Genomic DNA, 22,565 nt, shown 5'->3' with positions numbered 1-22,565 from the left:
ATCAAGTTCTCTGAATCAACAAAAATAATCAAAATAGACATCATTGTCCTTAGAACTCAAGTAGAGCGTGGTGTGTGTGTGTGGGGGGGGGTGCTTTCTGACTCGTTACTGGGTTTTGTTGGAATGTCCTGGCAATGGAATTGGGTGGTTAATATGTTTTGATATTTTCAGAGACTAGACCTGAAATCCATGACCCAAAGCCCACTGTGGTGCCGGAGATACTTGCTAAGGTTAAAAACAAAAAAAAAACTACTGAAATAAACTACGAAATAAAAGTCATTAATACTCGAGAGATAATCACATAAAACACACACTATTACGACACAATCTCTGCGCTGACAAAATAGCAACACTCATTCTGAAATGTAGATTTATATATAAAATATATCTTAAGAATTCAAAAGGAGCAATTTAACTTTTAAAAAAAAAAAGCATTTTGGCCTACATGTAGAATAACGCAAGAACAGAGGATTTAGTACTAATAGCAGTGTACACGTGAAGCCAATACTTAATACAAAGTCCTCAGTAGTGCACGTGTTGCCATTTAATATCTGGTCCTTGGTGCATTGATCAGACTGTTTGTCACAGAGGACGTACCGTATTTTCGCACATATAGCCCGCTGGTGATTCAAGTTTTTACATACGAAGGGCAGTTGTGGTGCAAGGTGCACACAATTCATTTAACTCATACACATAGCATAACGGATACCATGGACAATTCGGTGGGTCTTTAGACCTTCTATAGTTCATAAAACTTCATAAAACTAAAATGTTATTTAACCTTGGTTAGGCCAATAATAGAATCGTTTGGGACGCCTCAACTCAAGAAAACATTAAGAAACTGGAACAGACACAAAATTGAGCAGTGACATTCATAACAAACGAATATTCACATTTGACTAGAGTAACACCTTTAGTAAAATCACTAAATTTAGAAAGCCTTCAGGACAGAAGACTCAAAAGTAAAGTAACAATTATACATAAAACACTGAACCATAATCTTCAAATACAAAAACAAAATTTAATAAAATACTCTGAAAGACACAAAGATAAAGGCACATTCCTCGTCCCATATGCTAGGACAAATTTGTACAAATACTCCTTCTTCCATAGTGCTATTAGAGCATGGAATGGGTTGCCTGAGCTAGCCAGGAAAACCAGTGACTTGGCAGAATTTCAGTCATTGGTTAATATGCATGACTAAATGCATGACGCGTAGGACGTAATCATCTTCTTTTTTGAAGTAACGTCTGTATTGTATAAGACTAAGATAAGATACGATATAGTTTGTAGAGACGCACTTTAGGTGACTGATAGTGAACGCAATTATGGCGGCATAAAATCCAAAGCGAGACTGTCGCTTAGCGAGATTAAACCGACAGTTGAGGCTAGGCTTTCATAGTGGTAACTGTCATGCGCATCTTCTTTTGCTGTTCTCCTTGGTGTACCATAAGAGATCTAGGAACGCGCTTCTGTTGATGTCATTTTGCTTCCTTGCTTTGCTTCTGTTGTGTGTTGAGACTAGATCTCTTGTGAGAGTTTCTCTTCTGTGTTTTCTTCCCCAGTATTGGGTAAGTCAGTTATTTACTTTATTAGTCTTCGTGGTGTAGCTCGAAATTCATTGGTCCTATGATCGTTTAGACGGCGATCTCAAGGAATGTGTATTATCTTAATAGGGACGCAGGCTTAGGACTCTGTTGGAGTCAAGCTTGATTGGTCGGATGGCTGGGTTGTGCCTCCATGGTTTTAGGTTGTCAGCTTCGAGTTGTGACACTGATATTAAGGTGTGCTATGTTATTTTGAATATAACTTATACTAACCTTGTAAATGCACTATTGATATTTATTCATTATTTTTGTCTCATTATGTCATTAATTCATTAAACCTTTGTTTGTCCTATGACACCTGGTTATCCAATAGTATACATTGCTAGTTGTTGTAGTTGCTATTGATACTCATTTAACAAATTACTTGTTATAATGTTAGGGGTGCTAAGGCAGACGAGCCACGGCTAAATTACAACCCAGGCAGAAAGTTAATAACCAACATTCATGGGGGGACCCGGCATACCCTAGGCCCGATAAACACCACCCTGACAGTAACATCGTTCATGATACTGACTGAGACTAGACTGCTCCCGTTGTGAATTAAATAGTTTATATTCCATACGCCTGTTGGTTGTTCACTGTATTTGTGGAGTCGTATTATTCGTCTACACGTCTGTAATCAAGAACTCGCTAGTAATTTGACGCGTGCAGAAACACGCAACCTATCTTGATGAACAGTACAAGAGATATACAGAGACAGCCTAGACATTTACTACAAGTTCGCTTCTAAACCTTAAGAAAACAAATAGTACCGATGCGGCAGAGAATCTTTAATATACCAGCAATCAACTGTGACAAGTTTTCGGAAAGTTACGCTTTACATACGCGGGGTACGCGGGGTATATAGGGGTGCGGTTTGTACGATTTTATTTTTACTTATTTTGTGTTTATCTCTCCTGTGAGGGTAATTAAAACTATCTTATCTTGATAAATACTTAATAATTTTAACCATATATGTTATAATAAATCATAGCCACATTTGATGTTCTATTAAATAGGCGTAATTGCTTTTAATTATATCAGTTCCATGATTGCGTTAAAAATTAGTCTAATGATTAAATTGTATTTCATCATATAATCACAGTAAAATCAAATAATAAATTCTAGCCCTAAAAAGTATTTGATTCTTGAACTATTAAAGAATTGATTTTTAGCCTAGCATTCAAATAAAACTGAATCGTCACGTCTGCTCTCGTTTTCCGTTTAAATGTGTTCTATTCCAAATGCGTTTTCATTAGCTACTTCACGATCACGTGCTCTTGTATGTTCTAAAGCAGACGTCAGCTGAGCTGTCAAGTCCAGAGAATCTGACCAGCCGCCCTGCTAGAAATGTCAAACTGATTGCATGCCTCCATTTCCAATTGTTCAATATAAAAAAAAAAAACCGAGACCAAGCCTGAAAGATTAAGAGTTAATTCGCTTCAAACGCCTCGCATAATACAACTGGATTTTGTCATTAAGACAGATTGGGTTGTTTTTTTTTTCTTTCTCAAAATTTTAATAGCATTTTGGGCTGGGTTTTTTTTTTGTTTTTTGTTGTTTTTTTTTTTACTTTACCGGTTTCAACGATTAGACAGAGATGCTGAAATTTTATCAAGAAAATTGTTAATGTAGAATGTAGACTATACTGTATACAATTAGAATGTAGTGTAGAATAAAATAATATATATCTGTTTAAAAGTGGGTTGGTCGAGTAGGGAATCCCAGAGAATGCTGGGACTTTGGATTTCGAGAACATCCAACTTAAATATGTACATGACATTAGTTGGAGAAAGTATATTTGAGGCTTGGTGCCTGAGGGGTAGAGCGCAGGCTTCCTATCTGAGGGATCTCAAGTTCGAACCCCGGTGAAGACAGGAATTTTGAACTTCGGGATTTTTATTCCACTACACCCAATGAGTATCTGATATCCATCAATCCATCCATCCCAGTGGCACTACAGCCCATGGAGGGCTCTGGCCTGCTTCAACACATCCTTCCATTCAGATCTGGGCCTTTCGTCTCCACGCCCTAACTCCAAGCTGCTTCAGATCTGCTTCCAGAGTATCTGATATACGTTGGAGAAACACAAATGTGTGGTCTTGTGCAGTCCACGTGGTACCCTCGTTAACCGTCGGACATAGAAACAAATGAGCTTTACATCATATGGGCCCATGAGAAATGACAAGGTCTTTATATTAATAAATAGATGGGTAGAAGGTTACAGGCTCAGGGGCAACTTTCTAGATCTAGAACCCTGTAAGAATGTTGAATAGATTTAGGCCTAACACATAAGAAAGACATTACAATGTCCCGCTAAACATATCCGACTACAAACTTCAAAACTTTTAGTTTCTATAGAAAGTATTTCCCAAACTGTGTTCCGCGGAACCCTAGTGTTCCGCAATGCCTGAATAGGTGTTCCACGAACTTCCACGAAGTACTTGAGTAATAAACTAGTAGGCCACAAAATGAATTAATCTAACTAGAAAAAAAATGTGCAAAGTGTTCCGCTAAATTCTCAAAATGTGCAAAGTGTTCCGCTAAATTCTCAAAATGTGCAAAGTGTTCCGCTAAATTCTCAAAATGTGCAAAGTGTTCCGCTAAATTCTCAAAATGTGCAAAGTGTTCCGCTAAATTCTCAAAATGTGCAAAGTGTTTCGCTAAATTCTCAAAATGTGCAGTGTTCCGCTAAATTCTCAAAATGTGCAAAGTGTTCCGCTGAATTCTCAAAATGTGCAGTGTTCCGCTAAATTCTCAAAATGTGCAAAGTGTTCCGCTAAATTCTCAAAATGTACAAAGTGTTCCGCTAAATTCTCAAAATGTGCAAAGTGTTCCGTTATGGAAAAAGTTTGGGAAACACTGATTTAATGCAAAGTTTTTCAGGCATTATACTTCTTCTGCGTGATTGCTCATAATATATATATATATATATATATATATATATATATATATATATATATATATATATATATATATATATATGGAGGTTGTCGATGGACTCACAGGTTAACATTACTGACTAAATGAGTTTTAGAGTGTTTACAAATGTCGTTAAGGCTAAAATGAATGAAAAGTTAGTAGATTCTGATTCTTTGCTATTTGTAACATTTTAAAAGTAAATCTATAAATTCTTACAAAAGGAGGGAGTGGTCGTTTGTGTGGAAGTCAACAAACGTAGGTGATTAATTTCGACGAATCTGTCAAGCTTTCAGATCATTATAGTATGTCAGATTTTAAATCCCATAAAACAGTGGCGTCACTAGGACGTGCGAGGGGTGCGGATCCTAAGAGTGACATCGAACCTAATGACGCCAATGCATTAGAACAGTGGCGTCACTAGGACGTGCGAGGGGTGCGGATCCTAAGAGTGACATCGAACCTAATGACGCCAATGCATTAGAACAGTGGCGTCAGTAGAAATGCTAGGAGTGGGAGCCGCACGAATAACATCGACTCTTGTCACGTCGACCCTTGTAACATCGAGCCTAGTGACGTCTACCCTAGTGACATTGACCCTATTGACGTCTACCTTAGTGACATCGACCCTATTGATGTCTACCCTAGTGACATTGACCCTATGGACGTCTATCTTAGTGATATCGACCCTAGTGACATGGACTCTATTGACATCGACCCTATTGGCGTCTACCCTAGTGACATCGATCCCAGTAACGTCTACACGTGTCGTAGACTCTAATGACCTTGACCCTTGCGACATGCACTCTAGTGACATCTACCAAGTGACATCGACCCTATGTTATGGAGTGTATCAGTATATGTGTGTGTCTATAACGTAACCAAGTTTGTTTCTATACTAAGAGAATTATATAAGCCTACATCGGTCTGGCTGTACTAGCTGACTGGAGCTACAAACCAACGACGGAGCAACAACAGCCTAGTGACGTCAACGCTAGGGACATTGACCTTAGTGATGCCAATGCTATAGTTTGAATAGAAGAGTGATGCCTAACCTTTTTAGGGGTCCCTGAAAGGGGATAGCAGCTATTAGTTTTGTGTGTTCTTCCTTTCCGTCCGTCCGTCCGTCCCGTTTAGATCGCAGAAACTAGAAAAATTATTGAAAATCCGACATAATCATATTTAGACCTTTTACCGTTCTGATGCAAAGGCTACTTTTTTTTTTACTGAAAGTATTAAATATGCAAGCAGGTTTTTTTAAAATAAATACACCATTTTTATAACTGTTCACTATTAATAGTTAAAAAAAAAAGAAAAAAAAAGAAACACGGGAGACTATATTACAAAGGGAGGTCATTTCCCTGTATATTTTCAAAATATTTATTCAAACTTCTTTTTAAAAATATTTTGTATTCCTAAATTAGCTCTGCAATATCAGATAAAATGTTGTTGTTTTTTTTTTTGTTTTTTTTCATAAGTGAAAGAATGTATTTAGTATGTATATTAGTCGAAAACAATTTAAAACACCATTTAATAAGCAGTTATTCGTATCATGCATACGCGTATATATTGTATATCCCTTGCTCAGTACCATAGGGTCTAAAACTTCCAAAGTATTAATGTCGTCTTGTTGCTTTGTATCAATAGAAAAATAAAACCTAATAAAATACTCAGACACAAAGATAAAGGCGCATTTTTTATTCTATGTGCTAGGACAAATTTATACAATAAAATACTCAAACACGAAGATAAAGGCGCATTTTTTATTCTATGTGCTAGGACAAATTTATACAAGTGCTCCCTCTTCCCTAGAGCAATTAGAAAAAGGAATTTGGCTGCATTAGCCGGGAAATCCAACGACTTAGCAAAGTAGCAGAGTTTAAGTCACTGATTAACATGCATGACTAAATTGACACATGAAATGCGTAGGACGTAATATCTTTTGAGGTAACGTCTGTAATCTATAAAATAAGAATGTAACTTAAGTATAAGCACTTACTAGATGTATAATAGACAATATTAAAACACATAATTTCTACAATTCAAACTTACCATACTGCTACTACACTGTTCTGTGAGAGGAATTTCCAAGCGAGTAGAGTCTAAGTCTGGATCTATAGTCAAGAGAACTGAATTGGTGGTACGCAGCACCAGAGAACTGATTTTTTTTTTTTGACAATTGGATTTAACGTGGCGGTCGTAGACACACGCGGACAACGGGGGCTCTGGTTGGTTAGGACGAGTCAACTCTGGAGAGAGCGAGAGAGAAAGAGGAATAAAGGATGGACAGTACAAAAAAAAAAAGCTGCATTTGAGATATGGTAAAGCACTTATTCCAATCTTACATTTTTGAGGCAAAAACAAAATTGTGATATCTACATAATAACTTCTATTGAAACTGTAAACTGAATTGTTTGGGTTCATTTTGTAATACTTTGACTTAAAATATATCTAAATAAAGAGTTTTAAAAAACCTTTCGGACCTTACGATTGATAGGGCAGGTGATAGTCATGAGTTTATGTGGCCACGGTTAACGAGGGTGTCGTGTAGCCAGCAGGTACCCATCAAAGCTGGGTGGACTTAGATACGCCCTAAAGATACCAAAATTAAAAATCCCAGTCTTCACCAGTTACTGAGATCGGGTGTCAAACAAAGAAATCCTATGCCGAACTGGGAGTTGGTCACTTAATGAGGTAGTGTTGATTGACTTTGTTGTATTTGATAAGGTTTCTGCACTTTTTAGGAATACGGAATTTAATCTCAAGTTTTTAGCACAACATAAATTAAATATAGAAGAAGCATTAGACTTTTACAGTTCCCCTTTCAGACCTTGTGATCTATAGTGTAAAGAACATCTTTTTATGTGGCACACGATTAATGAGGATGTCATGTGGCCAGCACAACGACCAACCGCCTTTATTTTTTACTCAACTAATGTCAGGTATCCATTAAAGCTGTGTGGACTCAGAGTAAACATCCCATTCTTCATTAGGATTCGAACTCGGAATCCAAGGTTCGGAAGCCAAGCGCTTTACCACTCAGCCACCGCACATAATAATTAGACTTTTACTCCATGATTAAAACTGATTTAAAAACAAATAGGCAACTAACTAGCGGTAATAACAGAGACTTGATTCGAAAATCAAATGCAACGCATTTGGATTTTGTAAAAAAAATAAAAAATTATGGATCATTTATTTTTCTTAGTTGGCAACGGTGAAGTTTAATTTAGCGTCCTGGATTGTGTTTGATTAATAGTGAAAATCTCCAAGAGTTTGAATACTTGCTCAAGACTATTACTTTATTAGCCTATGCCCTATAGTTTGACATATTTTGGATTTAGGCCTGCAGTGATAACTTCGACCCAAAGCAAACTTGACTGTATCATTCTTGTAGGTTTGGTTTTTTCGCAATCGACTTTTCGACCACTTCTACTCATCCAATCATCATCAAATTTTGCATACAAGCTCATGATCGATGACAACACATGAATCATTAAAAAATTCAAACAATTAGATAATAAAAGTAGTCGTAAATAATTAATTAATTTTGTTTTTATAGAGAAAATGGTCTTAGGCAAGGGGAGATAACCCTTGTAAAGAACGTTAATAGACAAGGAAAGAGGATTAAAAAAATATTCTCAAAGTTTACGACTAAAAGGGCAAAAATAATATTAGTAAAAATTGTTTTACAAAAAACGCATATTTAAAAACGCAATTTAAAAAAATAATTTTTGGCAGGGTTTCATTACATATTTTAAGACATTTGGTCCAAAAACTTTAAGCATTGGGTGTGAGCTTCAGGTTTACTCATACTAAACGGTTACATCTTATAAGATGAAAAGTAACCGTTGCAGCTAAACTTCACAAGCTCACAAATATCATGAGTTTAGGGTTACCAGACACCTATATGCCCAAAGGATGACAATAAAGATGACAAAGCCTTACAAAGGAAGACAAAAAAAAAAAAAAAGTAAACTGGACATGTATTTAATTAAACATATATCGTAGGCAACTATAATTCATATTGTAATGACCTAGTTTAGAGAGTATGTTAGTTTTGTAGATGAATATATTGTGCATTGTTTTTTAGCGACGGTAAAAGTAGTGACGTAGTCAGACGAATGATTTAGCAGAATAGGCGTACAGGATTCAAGTTTTTACATACGAAGGGCAGTTGTGGTGCAAGGTGCACACAATTCATTTAACTCATACACATAGCATAACGGATACCATGGACAATTCGGTGGGTCTTTAGACCTCCTATAGTTCATAAAACTTCATAAAACTAAAATGTTATTTAACCTTGGTGAGGCCAATAATAGAATCGTTTGGGACCCCTCAACTCAAGAAAACATTAAGAAACTGGAAGAGACACAAAATAGAGCAGTGAGATTCATAACAAACGAATATTCACATTTGACTAGAGTAACACCTTTAGTAAAATCACTAAATTTAGAAAGCCTTCAGGACAGAAGACTCAAAAGTAAAGTAGCAATTATACATAAAACACTGAACCATAATCTTCAAACACAAAAACAAAATTTAATAAAATACTCTGAAAGACACAATGATAAAGGCACATTCCTCGTCCCATATGCTAGGACAAATTTGTACAAATACTCTTTCTTCCCTAGCGCTATTAGAGCATGGAATGGGTTGCCTGAGCTAGCCAGGAAAACCAGTAACTTGGCAGAATTTAAGTCAATGGTTAATATGCATGACGCGTAGGACGTAATCATCTACTTTTTTAAAATAAAGTCAGTATTATATAAGATAAGATAAGATCTAAGTCTTTCAGAGCCTCCGTACGCACATACAAAAAGAAAAATAAACACTTTAGCCCTAAACTTCAGCAGCTACTGGCAGCAGATCTGCTCTGTGCTGTATTCAGTTGTGAAGAACGTGAGCTTGACACCAACAAGCGGCTTCTTATGTTCTTTTACATTCTTTTACTTGTGTCCTGTTAATGCCTCCAAAGTTTACATTGGCACTGTCTCCTCACTTTTCTGCGAACGCAACACACTTGGATTATAAACTGTATTTCTCAAGAGTCTCTTTAAGTTGTGTTGATATGGTTTGAGAAGTTTCAATTACTGTGCTGTCCAGCGCTACTAATCTTGTCTGTTTTTTTTTTTTTTACAAGCTTAACAATCAAAGTACTGAAGTACTACTGGCAATAGTTTATCTGCATCATGGTTACTTGCATCTGTAGCGACTCTAAGAAAAGCAAATGCCAATTAGCTCCAGTAGTAGGCTACTTTTCCCCTGTTTTTGTTCTGGCACATGCAATGTTGAGATCAGTTTCTGACTAGACTAGCAATACAGCCCCTCGACTTATAAGATTGATGATGTGTGACAGTGTGAGGCCTATAAGCAATGTTGCTGCACGAGCTTTCATGCATTTCAAAGAGTTTCAATTGCAGGAAAGGCACATGTTCTTATCATGTTACGCTGTTTTTCTCTGGCAGCATGGCGTGCCTTTTTTTTTCGACGACACACATAGCTTCATTTTCTGTGCGCCCATCACCAAAACACAGATAGGCCTACTTAGGGTTTTTTTTTGTAAAATTTTTTAAAGGTTTCGGATGTCCCTTCAGAGTTGAAGACAATCTACTTCCTAGTCCAAACCTCCCGCAGGATGAAGGGAGATGGGAGCGGGCAGGGTTTGAACACGGGACCCTCGATAAATCCGAACGACAGTCCAGTGCGCAAACCGCACGGCCAGGCAATCTTTCATTTTATCTGAGAATTGACTTTTACTTTAGTCACGTTACTCAACATCTTAAATACAAATTCTAATTATTAAAACACAAACGTGACTTCAGCGTGTACACAACGTTGACTGGTTGATGCTATGTGTTATTGTTCATTATCAAGTGCATTTATCACGTACTAATTATATAGAGGTACAAATCAGCACAGTCGCGTCTTGCAGGAAAACTTGACATCTTTGTTTATTAAGGGAATGTTTAGGCCTATATTTAAAACAGAATATAGTGTTAAATTCGATTAATAAATTGTAAGGCATTACAGTAAAAAGCAGTGAAAAAGCCGGACATTTTGAAACTTTTTTGAAATAGATCTAGATATATACTATGTCAGCAAGGTAAGTTGGCGCCTAAGGTGTTCTTTAAAGTGTTTCCGTGGGGCACCTCTATTACGTCGACCACCTTTTAGCTCACCAAAGATGCCTTCGGCATACGTCGTCCCTCCAAACGGGATACGTGCCCTGCCTAGCGTAACTGTCGGACCATTAGAAATCCCTCTAAAGCCTACTGTCGATACCGGCGTTCGCAAGGACATCGCTGTTTTTAGTGCGGTCTTGCCACCGTATGTCCATGATGGAGCGTAAGCATCTTTGGTGAAAGCGCTCAAGTAGTCTTAGTTGCTTTCTGTATTACACTCATATCTCAGATCCATTTAGAAGGGTTGAGAGAACCACCGCTTGGTAGAATAGAGCACATAGTTGCATGCGGCCTCAGAACGAGACAGCTGGAGATCACTCACAAAGGCTGCAGGATAGGGCGTGACCTCCGTGAATGTCGAAGGCGCCGGATAGGGCCTACACATTTGAGACCAAAAGAAAATCCGCTGCTGAGGACAGACGCAGACGGCGAAAAGAAAATCACTGTTACATAAGATCTTAACGAAGTGGTCGTCTCCTTTCCATTTGGACTAAAACAGAAAGATTTAAAAACTCCTTTATCTCACTTTCGGTCAGAGTGTTACAAGATCAGCTGTCGTCATCGAGATGTACATATAAGTCAAATTCATAAAGCGCTGGTTGTGAATGTGTATGTATTTCTTGTGATGGGAACTAAACTAACTTTTAAAAGTTAAACTAAAACTAGTTTTCAACTAAAATAAATTAGTTAAACTAAAAGTTTATCATGAATTTCAAAATATAGTTAAACTAAACTAAAGGAAATTAATTAAAGTACAACAAACTTTTCATAATTTTTTTTTTTTTGGGGGGGGGGGGTTGAACTAGAAATATTTATCCATAATAAAATCAGTAATAAGGAATATGTTTCTTACATAAACGTTAATGCACAATAATTTTTTTTTAAAAAAGATGTTTAGGCCTAAATAAATATGTGTGCTTGTATTTTTGCCTTCAATTAAAACATTTAGAAAAGAATGATAGGCCTACTCTTTTTTTTAATTATATTAACTTATTATATAATGAAATATTTAATTACTTATACCGGTAAAGTTTAAAATCTCATTAAATAACATTGAATTAGAGTTTAAAAATTAGATCTAGTAACCAATAAAATAGAAACAAAATTGCTAGAAACATTTTACCTGTATAACTATACTTGACTAACTATGCCGATGTGCTAGTTTGTTTTTTGTCTGACCACTAAAAATACAACAATTGTATAACCGTTAAACGCGCAAGGGAAAGAAAAAACAGGGCGGTGGTCTTGTCATTATGGACTGCACACTCAGTACACTATATATGTCTACACGTGTACGTCTAACTGGCCAGGTTGTTAAAATTAGTCTATTTACTTTCTGGGCTGGGAGGGTGTGTAACTATTTTAGTGTAAAGAACATGCTTGACTAGCCATGCCTCGCCTGACCACTCCAATTCCAACCCTATATAACCTTAAGCAAACACTATTGCATAACGCATAATGAAAAAATGTAGGGTAGTCTTGTAGTATCATCGACTACACACGTACAGTACACTAGGCCTACATGTGTATGTCTAGATGACAAGGTTGTTAAAATCAGTTGGACACAGTCTATTTACTTTATGGTCAAGAGAGGGTGTGGATTAAGATTTTTTTTTTCTAGAGTTGGTTATCCTAATGATTTAAGATCTGTATAGGCAAACTGTCGATTCTTAGATTTCAATAATAAGTCTTAAGACTATAAAAAGGGTGTAGCCTACTTGATGTTCCTGCAGTTAAAAAATTATTGTTTACCGCAATGAATTGATCAAAAACCACTAAATATTGACCTAACTCATTAATCAGATTCCCACTAGAAACAGAAATTAAACATCACCAAGTCGGAACAATCCCATTTATAATATTGCTTAGAAGCTTTTAGCAAAAAATGTTTAACAAAATTTTATTATACTGCTACTTTCAATAGCAAATATTTAATCCCATGACTTCTACCAGCATCTTACTTTACCCTCTTCAAAATCCAGACTGACCAAATAGTTGTTAACTGCATCATTTTTTTGATAATCAAAGTTATTGGATATCATATGACCAGAAAACAGAGATGTGCGTTTCAACTCTGACCAAATGTTGAAAAGCTGTACAATTTTTAATTAAACTTGTTTAGTTAGTAACTTTAAAAAAATAATTAAACTACGATTTTAACTAAACTTTTTTTTTCTAGTTAAACAATGGCCATAACTTTTTTTTTTTTTTAGTTAAACTAAAAGTTTCTAACTTTTTAGTTAACTTTTGCCCATCACTATGTATTTCGTGTGTGAATGTTGTTCGAATTTTTCATCTATACTGTTACTGTACAGTAGTTACGCTGATATTGTCAATTGTAGTCAAACTGAATTTCCATTTGATTGGATCAATAAAATTATCTTATCTTAATCGACCACCTGCCGACAATGGTTATCCTTGCCCTGGCTGTGGCAAAATATGTAGGTCACGGCCGGGACTGTGTAGCCACGGATATACTGCATTCCTCATTAATCTTCGGACTCGAAGACAATTTAAGCCTTATTATTATTAGATCTATTACTAGAGTCTAGTACTAGTTATCTACTAGCGTTTCTTGCGTAAACTTAAAATATACGGTTTAATTTAGCACGGGTCCCTGCGAATGTTTAATTTTGTTAAAATACACTAATACAAACTAGACCTCTAGATCAAAATAACAACAGTCCTAAGAATACTAAGATACAAATTAGACTTAGATCTATAATGACAACGTTCAGTCAGTCTAGATCTAGATCTAAATCGATTCATGTTTTCACACACGAGAAATGTAATATAATTGTAACGTCTATAGATCTAGATCTAGTCTAAATTTACACTCTTGACTTTATTTTATATTTTGTTATGTATGTAACAGGAACACAAAAATTTAAAAAGGCGCCAAATCAAAGGATCTAAATCTAGAGATTAGATCTAGAGTTAGAGCGACTTGTCTAGAGAGTCTCCTATTCCTATCAGAATTCTGACATTTGTCTTAGACTTAGAGACTGACTGAAAAATGAAAGTAGACTCTCTACGACCTAGATTATCATAGAATCTAGATCCTAGTTTTAGATCAATCTAAAGTCAGTAAGGGATCCAAGGGTAATTTAAATTACCTTCTAGTCTTCTAGACTCTATTAAATTAAGTCTCGGTAGTGCTATGGTATGGCTATATATAGCCTATCCCTATATAATAGTATATAGATACATAGCCTATACTCCTATAGATCTACTATAGTAGTACTAGTCTAGATCTAGTATTACTCAATTACTTCAGTATTAGTACTATACTAGTCTATACTGAGTATACTTAACTATATTCTGACTCTAGGTCAGTCAGTCAGTCTAGGTAACTAGATTTCTTTTAATGATTTACTAGATAGATTAAACCTAATTCTAGTATATTAGGTGGACTAGTAGTAATCCTCTGCCTCTACTACTACTAGCTCTAGTACTAGTAGCTATACTGTCTAGATCTATAGTGACCTGCCTTGGCTTAAGTCTGTACTCATTATATACTAATTTTTTCTAGTAGACAAGAGTAGATCATGTACTGAAGTAGATCTAGAATGTCTAGTCTAGTAGAGATCTATCTATAGTCTCCTGCACAGTTGGGTGAGGTAGAGAATTATCTAGTCAGTCTAGGTAACTAGATTTCTTTTAATGATTTACTAGATAGATTAAACCTGATTCTAGTATATTAGGTCGACTAGTAGTAATCCTCTGCCTCTACTACTACTAGCTCTAGTACTAGTAGCTATACTGTCTAGATCTATAGTGACCTTCCTTGGCTTAAGTCTGTACTCATATATATACTAATTTTTTCTAGTAGACAAGAGTAGATCATGTACTGAAGTAGATCTAGAATGTCTAGTCTAGTAGAGATCTATCTATAGTCTCCTGCACAGTTGGGTGATGTAGAGAATTATCTATTGCTAGTCGACCCATGTTGTAGCATACGCCACTATTTTGCAGGGCCGGCCTTAGATCACTGCAACCTGTGTGACCCTAGTGGGCCCTGTAAATGTAACGTTGATGAATGCGAATGTCGTGGAATGCTGGGTTCGTGCTTCCTGGAGTACTCTTGACACGTGACAAACATATATACCACAAATTGACTTAAGTCAGTTTCAGCAGACATTATATTTAATAAAGTTTATTTGACAACAACAATAATAATACTGCACTCCTTGTTAGTGCTACAAGTCAATAAACAATCTTATCCGCATAACAGCGGTATAAAAAATATCCAATTATACGTTAAACTCTCCAGAGTATATTACAAATCACATCCGCATCTCAGCAGGTAACACTGTACAGAATAATACAGATTAACTTCTAGAAATACATGTGTCTCAAAAAGAACACTGGCATCAACTGCCTAAAAGATACTTCTTAACTCAGAGTTACAACTTGACTTAAAAAGTAATAATACATAACTGCCGCGTACAGAGGATAACACTTGACTGAACTCAAAGTCAACTTTATTCATTCTACTTCCTGTTTTCTACATCAGGAATTCCATGTGTCTTTTAACCTCTTAACATGACCTGAACATTAAATCAGGCAATGTCAATTGAGACTGTGACAGGCCCTGTACTTTCATTTGACCCGCGCTAATTCTATGTGTAGATTATTGAATAAAACCATTATATAACTTATAACAGATTTCCTGATTTAAAAGAAGCTCCTGAAATTGCAGAATATATGAAAAAGTCCTGGAAATCTCCTAAATTATTAAAATCTTGTGAAAACTCTTACAAATCTCCAGAAATATAGACAAAAATTGTCATTTTGGGGTATCATTCAGTATACAAAATGCAATCCTACGCGCGATAAAAAAAACTCTGCATTATGCAAATCTGATGAAGGAAGCTTCTCGCACCTCAAACTAATGAAGAACTACTTGAGGTCAACAATTCTCGTAGATAGATTGAAACATTTGGTAATTCTTGCTATTGAGCGTGATCTTTGTAGGAAATAGAATTTTTATGATATACTGTATGACTTCACTACATGCAAGGCTCGTAAAGTAATTCTATACGTAGTAAAGAATGAATACAATGCAACTACGAATTTATTTTTTAATACAAACTCTTAATTTTCACTTATTATCCATATCCCTACCAAACTTGGCCCCTGCGAAATCCGTTTCGCATAGGGCCCCATAATTGTTAAGTCTGGCCCTGCTAATTAGTGACGGGTTAATACAGGGTAGATTTTGATCGTCCTTTAGTTTCTTGATTAAATTTTATCATTATGTTGTATTGCTGGGTGTAAACGACGTGTTTCTTGTCAATGTGTGTAATGTTGAAGAATGCTGGGTTCGTGCGTCCTGGAGCTTCACTTAACATGTAACAAACATAAATAGTACAGATTGTAAGTCCACCTAAAGCTGACAAATATATGATGTTTATTCAGTAATAACAATATAATGCAACGTCTTGGTAGTTACACAAATATAATCCAATTTGAAATATAATTACATCCGTATCACATTGGTATCAAATATGCTAAGTCCTCTAGAATACAAATAACGTCCGCATCACAGCGGGTAACAGAATAACTTCAATAACATGTATCCAGCTCTAAAAAAGCAACTACTAAAAATATGTGTACTGTCTCTATTGACTCAAGTGACGACTCAACTCAACTGACCTAAAGTTTACTACTGACTAAAAGTCAATTTAGTCATTCTTACTTCCTCTTTCTATGTTCAAGGTTTCTTGTGGTTTCACCTTCTTGACCCAAGGGGACGGAATAACGGTTAATGTCAAGCGAGACTGTGACACTGGGGTGGATGTTCCAATTTGAGTTTCCGTGATGGCTGTTTTATCATGTTCTGCAACATTTCTTGTCTCTAACTCGTGATTTGTCTAGAGCTAGCCCCTGACCACGATTCTGAATGCTTGACAACTTGAATGGCAGTGTCACTATCATGTAACATACATTCTTAGTGTCATTCTGATGGCTGCCTGGACGTGCGGTTTGCGGGCTGGACTTCGATCAGATTTATCGATGGTCCCGGGTTCAAACCCTGCCCGTTCCCATCCCCCGTCATCCTGCGGGAGGTTTGGACTAGGAAGTAATTATCTTCAACTCTGAAGGAACATTCAAAACATGTAAAACATTTTACAAACAACAAAACCTGTATGTCTGTCATCAATACTAATACAAATGTAGATTATTCTATTTTTTTAAAAATATTTTCACATTGTTTGTTTGTTGTACATGTTTCGGATGTGCCACAGATTTGATTGAAGATAATTACATCCTAGCCAAACCTCCCATAAGATGCCGGGTGGGGGGGGGGGGTTAGTGCCTGGCAGGGTTAGAACCTGCAACCATAGAGACCACCAAGCAACATTCCAGAGCACATGCCACACGCCAGCAGCCATCCAATGTCACACTTCACATACTGTACAGTAATTCTACATATTTTCAAACAAAATTGTGTGACAAAAAGAGAAGAGATAGTATTAAAATTTGGGAGACAAGTTAAAATCTTTAACACCTCTTCGTTTTACATTTTCTCAATCCCGTCTATTATATAACACACGCATACTGCATTTGAAATGTTTTCAGGAAAAAAAAATGCTTTTATGTGTACATACAAAATGCACAGTTTTAATTTTAAAACGAAAAGGCATGCTTATGAAAGATGATAAGTAATTCTAAATGTTGCATAGCTAGGAGTGACATTAGTGATGTCTTTGTACCATGGTACACCATGTAGATGAGACTGTGAGTAACATGAATTGACTTTGTGATCTTGTTTTAAAAATGGTTTAAATGTACGCAAAGTATTTATCCTTAGATCATTCCACGCCATTCAGTGCATTTGGCGGCTTTTGTAGGAACATAAATATCATTAGCACCTGTCCAAACACAATGAAGTTGATATTAAAATAGAACTAGAAATACCAAAATGTTTTCAAGAAAAGACTAGAAAACATACTACCTTTTAGTATTGTTTTATATGCAGGAGGTGGTGGGCAGGAGGTATACAGTGATAAAAAAAAAAAAAAGAGAAAACATTTATATATTTACTGCATTTATTATACAAACAAACTAATGTTGCATAAATATTTCCTTTCATTTATGCTTAATTGAGCAAGTATATACTTTTAATCATTTCTTTGTATTGTAATAAATGCAGTAAATATATTAGTGTTTTCTCCTCTTTTTTTTTCACTGTATACCTTCTTTTGCACCTCTGTATATATATGGTGTATATATATTTATGTGTGCATACAGGAGACACAACCAATTTTAAAAAATACAACTCTATATTTTCTTTCATTTTTTTTTTATTTCAGATCGTCCAGATATTGTCAAGTCACAAAGTTTTTATAAACTATCAAAACACAATCAGAATGAAAGTCAGTACTACACCAAGGGGCTCCTTGATTGTGTTTGAAGGCTGTGATAGATCTGGCAAAACCACACAGTGTGCAAAACTTGTAGAAAGCCTACAGGCTCAAGGAGAAGAAGTGAAGCTAATGAAATTCCCAGGTAAAGAAATGAATAAAGGTTTTATTTTACTAACCTCAATGGAATTTTCACTAAAATGACTTAAATATTAGTTATTATATTATTGAAAGAAAAAACAATTATATTAATTAACACACTGAATACTGAACAAGAACTATGAAATGCTAGAACCCCACCTTACCTTAGCCCATGCTATTTCCGTGACATATTTGACTGCCTGGTCATTAAGTATGCGCCCTGGACTGTCATTCGGTTGTCTCTGGGGTCCTGGTTTCATACATTGCCTGCTGCAAACCCAAATTGTCTTGAAGAAGGTTTGGACTAGGAATTAGATTATCTTCAACTCTAAAGGAACATTCAAAATCTGTCAAACTTTTGACTATTCCCATCAGTATAACATGAGGTACAGACCCTGCCAACCTCCACATACCGGTACTGGTAGTGTCCTTTTGGTAACTGGAGTAAGTTCACACTCTTGTGGTGTTCAGAAAATGGCTAACGTTGCTTCCTGATCTGCCTCTACAAAGCTCTGCTGGTCTGTGTTTGGGGAAAGCACATAGTCCTGGCTGATGTGGTTTCTCACATGATTGTCTGGTGTGATAACTTTGTCTGTCAAGGGTTTTAAAGCTAATGCTAGAATTGATATGTTGCATCGTTGGAGACTAGTGAAGGGTTGAGTCTTTCTCAGATGGCAGGCTCTAAACTGGTGGTATCAGAAAAGGTCTCCAGCCCCCACTCCACTTTTGTGGATTAAAGGCTTACTTTGTGCATTTTAGCACACTACTGCCATTAAGTCACCCTGCTGGGTTTTCAAGGGAAACTTGTGTTTTTTCTTTTGTTGTTATTATTGTAATCTAGAGTATTATTATATACTGGACTAACATCTTTTAATGGGTAAATTTATTAGCTATAGTTTGATTTTAAAAGAATTTACTTGCAGCTCTAACCAATGAAGTTGGGCACTTTTCGACTAGTAAGTAATGTTGTTTCAGACTAGTAAGTTATGTTGTCTTGGAGTATGAATTATGTTCCTGTTAAAGGCTGGAATTTTTAATTGGGTGCCTTTGAGTCCAGCCAGCTTCAATGAATACCTGAAATGAGTTAGGGAAAGTGAAAGGGACTATTTGTTAGCAATATGACATTCTCATTAACCGTTAGCAAAAAAACAACAGATGACCTATGACCTTTACATCATCTGTCCCAAAGACCTCTTGGTCTCAAGAAAAAAAAGTTTACTATTATATATAGTTCAGTTTATTATAGGAAAACTACAATTATTGTTACACACACTGTGATTAGTACCTAAAAAAAGATGTTGATTTTGTTTAGACTTTAGACTAGATTGTTCGGAATAACAGTCTTTTAGTTAACAATAGATTAATTTTGTTTACTTTGTAACAGATAGGACCACAACCATTGGCACATTGATCAACAACTATTTGCAGATGTCACAGGAATTGGACGACAGAGTTGTCCATCTATTATTTTCAGCCAATAGATGGGAAGCAATGTAAGTATTTTGCTATTAACCTTTGTATTTGCTTACAGGTTTATCCAATAAATATGGCATATATAAAGGCAGCACTAGGGAATACATTTTTTTTAGAGAAAAGGGTGAATCAAATATAACGAAATAAGGGACTCCACTGACAAGGGCACAAACCAGTGACCCTCTGGTACAACAAACAGCTCACAGTCATGCATAATCACTTTCACTTTTTATATTGCTACGGTACAGTATTTTTAAGTTTTAAGCAGAATTTTTAAAAGAAATTACAAATCTCTTACAATTGAAATAAAAAAAGTATTTCTGCTAGGCATCAACCAAAAAAAAATACAAAAACATTGGGCAGGAAAGCTATTACAGAGAAATTCCTGTGATATTGACTAATATGATCAAACATCAAATACAAAATACCCTCATATTTCAGGACTTGAATAACAAGGGAAAGAACTTTGTAAGAAATCCATTTTATTTAGTTAATTTCAATGTTGAAGTGTAATTCCAATTCTTTTAATTAAAATCTCTTTCTGTTCTATGGTATTTCAAAATAAGCAGATTCCACTGTAATTAGAAAAAAGTCCACCATAAATTAAATGCAATGATTTTTCTGTCTTAGATCTTATAAAGCTATAACTTACAAAGTTATCATGATGATTTGTGAGATAAACTTAAAATTTCAATATAAATGTTACTATTAGACCACTAAACCATTCATTTTTGTTGGTAGAAGACCTAATCCATCAAAGTCTCATTTGGAGGCGACCAAAAGTACTGTTGGCCTTAAATAGCTAAACAGATGTTTCTTTAGACAGTGACACTTTTTTTAACACTGTATAGCAAATATCAGATGGTAGCCACTTTGGTTAACTAGACTAGTGGTTTGGTGGTGAATTAGTAAAATTCCTCTTCAGCTACCATCGTTAAATGATCTATAAATCTTCAATTACATTTATTTTCATTGGGAAGAACTATTAAGCAAATAGTAATTATGTTGGTCACACAACTTCCTGGTATTTCTGTTAAAAATTCAGTTGTTTACCTCAACATATTATTCATTACAGGAAGGCTACTAGATCTATTAGTACATAAAACAATGAATTTGGAGACATACCAAAAGATTTTCAGAAATTGAAAACATTAGTGCTAAAAGTACTTGGCAAATGAAGCTTGATATAAGTACTAAACACACAAAAACATTTTTTTTAATTTTATTTATCAAAATTTTCATTTTGAAGCTGCAAATAAGCTTTTTTTTTTTAAGTGAAAGAATTTAAATTTTAAAATAAATTTAATAGTACCTTTTTTTTTTCTCAAAGTGAATCTATGAAAAAGACTTTAAAAGCAGGCACAACATTGATTGTTGATCGCTATGCTTTTTCAGGAATTGCATATTCTGCAGCTAAAGTGAGTGATTTTCTTTTTTAAAGTCATTGATAAAAAGAATTATGATTATATTAATCTGTTTTAATTATAGAGGATTATTCTTAATCAGGAGCCAGTAACTCTAAGGCACATTACAGCACTCAATTCTTCACCCTGATAGAAGAATCTGCGATATTGTTCCAATCATACATTATACTCAGGCTTTCATCTTATTACTATGAGATGATTTATAGTTGCTACATGACTGGAAGAGGCCAAAAATAGATTATAATAACTATTTATATTGTTTTAAAAATCATAAAATTGCTTTACAAATCTTAGAATTAAAAATGTAAGAATTTTGTTGTTGAACTTAAGATGTATTGATGTTTTTTCTCAGGGTTTGGACTTAGAATGGTGCAGAAGTCCTGATATTGGTCTGATCAAACCAGACAAAGTCATTTATCTGTCTGTCAATGAACAAATAATGTCTGAAAGAGCCAACTATGGAAATGAACGCTATGAAAAAATTGATTTCCAGAAACGTGTTCATAATATTTTTCTTCAGTTGCAGGAACCATATTGGCAGGTTAATGAAAAATGTTTAGTTACTTAGCCACAATGTCTTAACATTCTTGTAGGTTTGTTAAAAAATAAAAACATGTGTTGTGTAGGTGTACGTTAAGATGTAAAAGATTCTTCCACTCATTCTAATCATTATACCTATTCAATATTCATAAAGTCTTTTTTTTAAAAAAAAAAACAACCTGAAAATGCTTAAGTGGTGAGGGAATCACTGAATGTTCAGATATTTTGTCAATAGCTAAAGAATCCAACAATGGACGTTTATGTTGACAATATGAAGTTTATACCTCAACCAGCTTCCCTTTTATTCGAGATGTTTTGTCCAAGTATTAAGTATGTTTTTATGTGCGTGAAGAATATTTTTGTATTCCTAGTAGTATTCAAAGCAAACATATATAGTTTTTTAATATTTTTGTTCTCAGAATGTCAGTGCAGATGGCAGTATTGATGTCATACACAAGGAAATCAACACAATTGTCAGTGAGACAATAAGAGATTCTAAAGTCAAACCTTTATTAAAGTTATGGACTGATGGAGAGATATTGTAATGTGTTCACTTTCCTGACAGTTGTAAAATATGAATAAATTGTACATAAAGGTATCAGACCGGAGTTCTTTTTGTTTATTTGGTCATTTGTATGTCTGATATAAATATATGTAACAGAGATGCTTCTTGGAAGCGTTATTTTTCGGACAGTGAAATATGAAGGAACCGTGGTCGAGAGGCCAAATACGCTTGAACTTGGCTTGGCTTCAAGGGGGCTCGAGCAAAGTTGTGTTTACTGCAAGGAAAACCTTCTCCCAGGTCCAGGAATGAGACTGGACCCTAGTGCTCTGAGCATGCTATAAGCATGATAGTAGCGCTATATAAAAGCTATAAATTACTATTAATATGCAGGTTATGTAACATTGTTACGTGCGCATCTT

The 22,565-nt window shown here is 35.3% G+C and overlaps 2 protein-coding genes across 10 annotated transcripts in view; one reads left to right on the top strand and one right to left on the bottom strand.

The window, feature by feature from the left end:
* Window positions 1–6,715, bottom strand: part of LOC106079155 (protein unc-93 homolog A-like) — a 94,175-nt gene extending 87,460 nt beyond the window's left edge. For all 3 annotated transcript variants that reach the window (XM_056012635.1, XM_056012636.1, XM_056012637.1), the window contains exon 1: window positions 6,558–6,715. The gene's annotated coding sequence lies outside the window, so the exon portion shown is untranslated. The remainder of the gene's footprint in view (window positions 1–6,557) is intronic.
* On the top strand, window positions 1,442–22,242 carry LOC106077767 (uncharacterized). Of its 7 annotated transcripts, XM_056012643.1 has the most exons (7): window positions 13,599–13,795; window positions 14,226–14,338; window positions 18,013–18,208; window positions 19,589–19,697; window positions 21,008–21,095; window positions 21,454–21,642; window positions 22,061–22,242. In XM_056012643.1, exons 3-7 carry the CDS (start codon window positions 18,070–18,072, stop codon window positions 22,184–22,186), a joined length of 651 nt encoding a protein of 216 aa, XP_055868618.1. In that variant the 5' UTR covers window positions 13,599–13,795; window positions 14,226–14,338; window positions 18,013–18,069; the 3' UTR covers window positions 22,187–22,242. The 7 variants fall into 7 exon arrangements, with proteins under 7 accessions (XP_055868613.1, XP_055868616.1, XP_055868618.1 ...); XM_056012638.1 differs by lacking the exons at window positions 13,599–13,795; window positions 14,226–14,338 and adding an exon at window positions 1,442–1,571; XM_056012641.1 differs by lacking the exons at window positions 13,599–13,795; window positions 14,226–14,338 and adding an exon at window positions 13,324–13,481.
* Window positions 22,243–22,565: the final 323 nt, after the last annotated feature.

Source organism: Biomphalaria glabrata, chromosome 15 (assembly GCF_947242115.1).
Source record: "Biomphalaria glabrata chromosome 15, xgBioGlab47.1, whole genome shotgun sequence".
NCBI classification, from domain to species: domain Eukaryota; kingdom Metazoa; phylum Mollusca; class Gastropoda; family Planorbidae; genus Biomphalaria; species Biomphalaria glabrata.
Note: the sequence above shows the minus strand (reverse complement) of the source record. Positions and strands in the feature narration are given on the sequence as shown.

Excerpts from the sequence above, each read along its gene's own strand:
- LOC106077767 (XM_056012638.1), top strand. The coding sequence starts at position 1,479 with ATGTCATTTTGCTTCCTTGCTTTGCTTCTGTTGTGTGTTGAGACTAGA. Across the intron at positions 1,572-18,012 it reads GTTTTCTTCCCCAGTATTGG|ATCGTCCAGATATTGTCAAG; the intron begins GTAAGTCAGTTA and ends TTTTTATTTCAG. Across the intron at positions 18,209-19,588 it reads GAAGCTAATGAAATTCCCAG|ATAGGACCACAACCATTGGC; the intron begins GTAAAGAAATGA and ends ACTTTGTAACAG.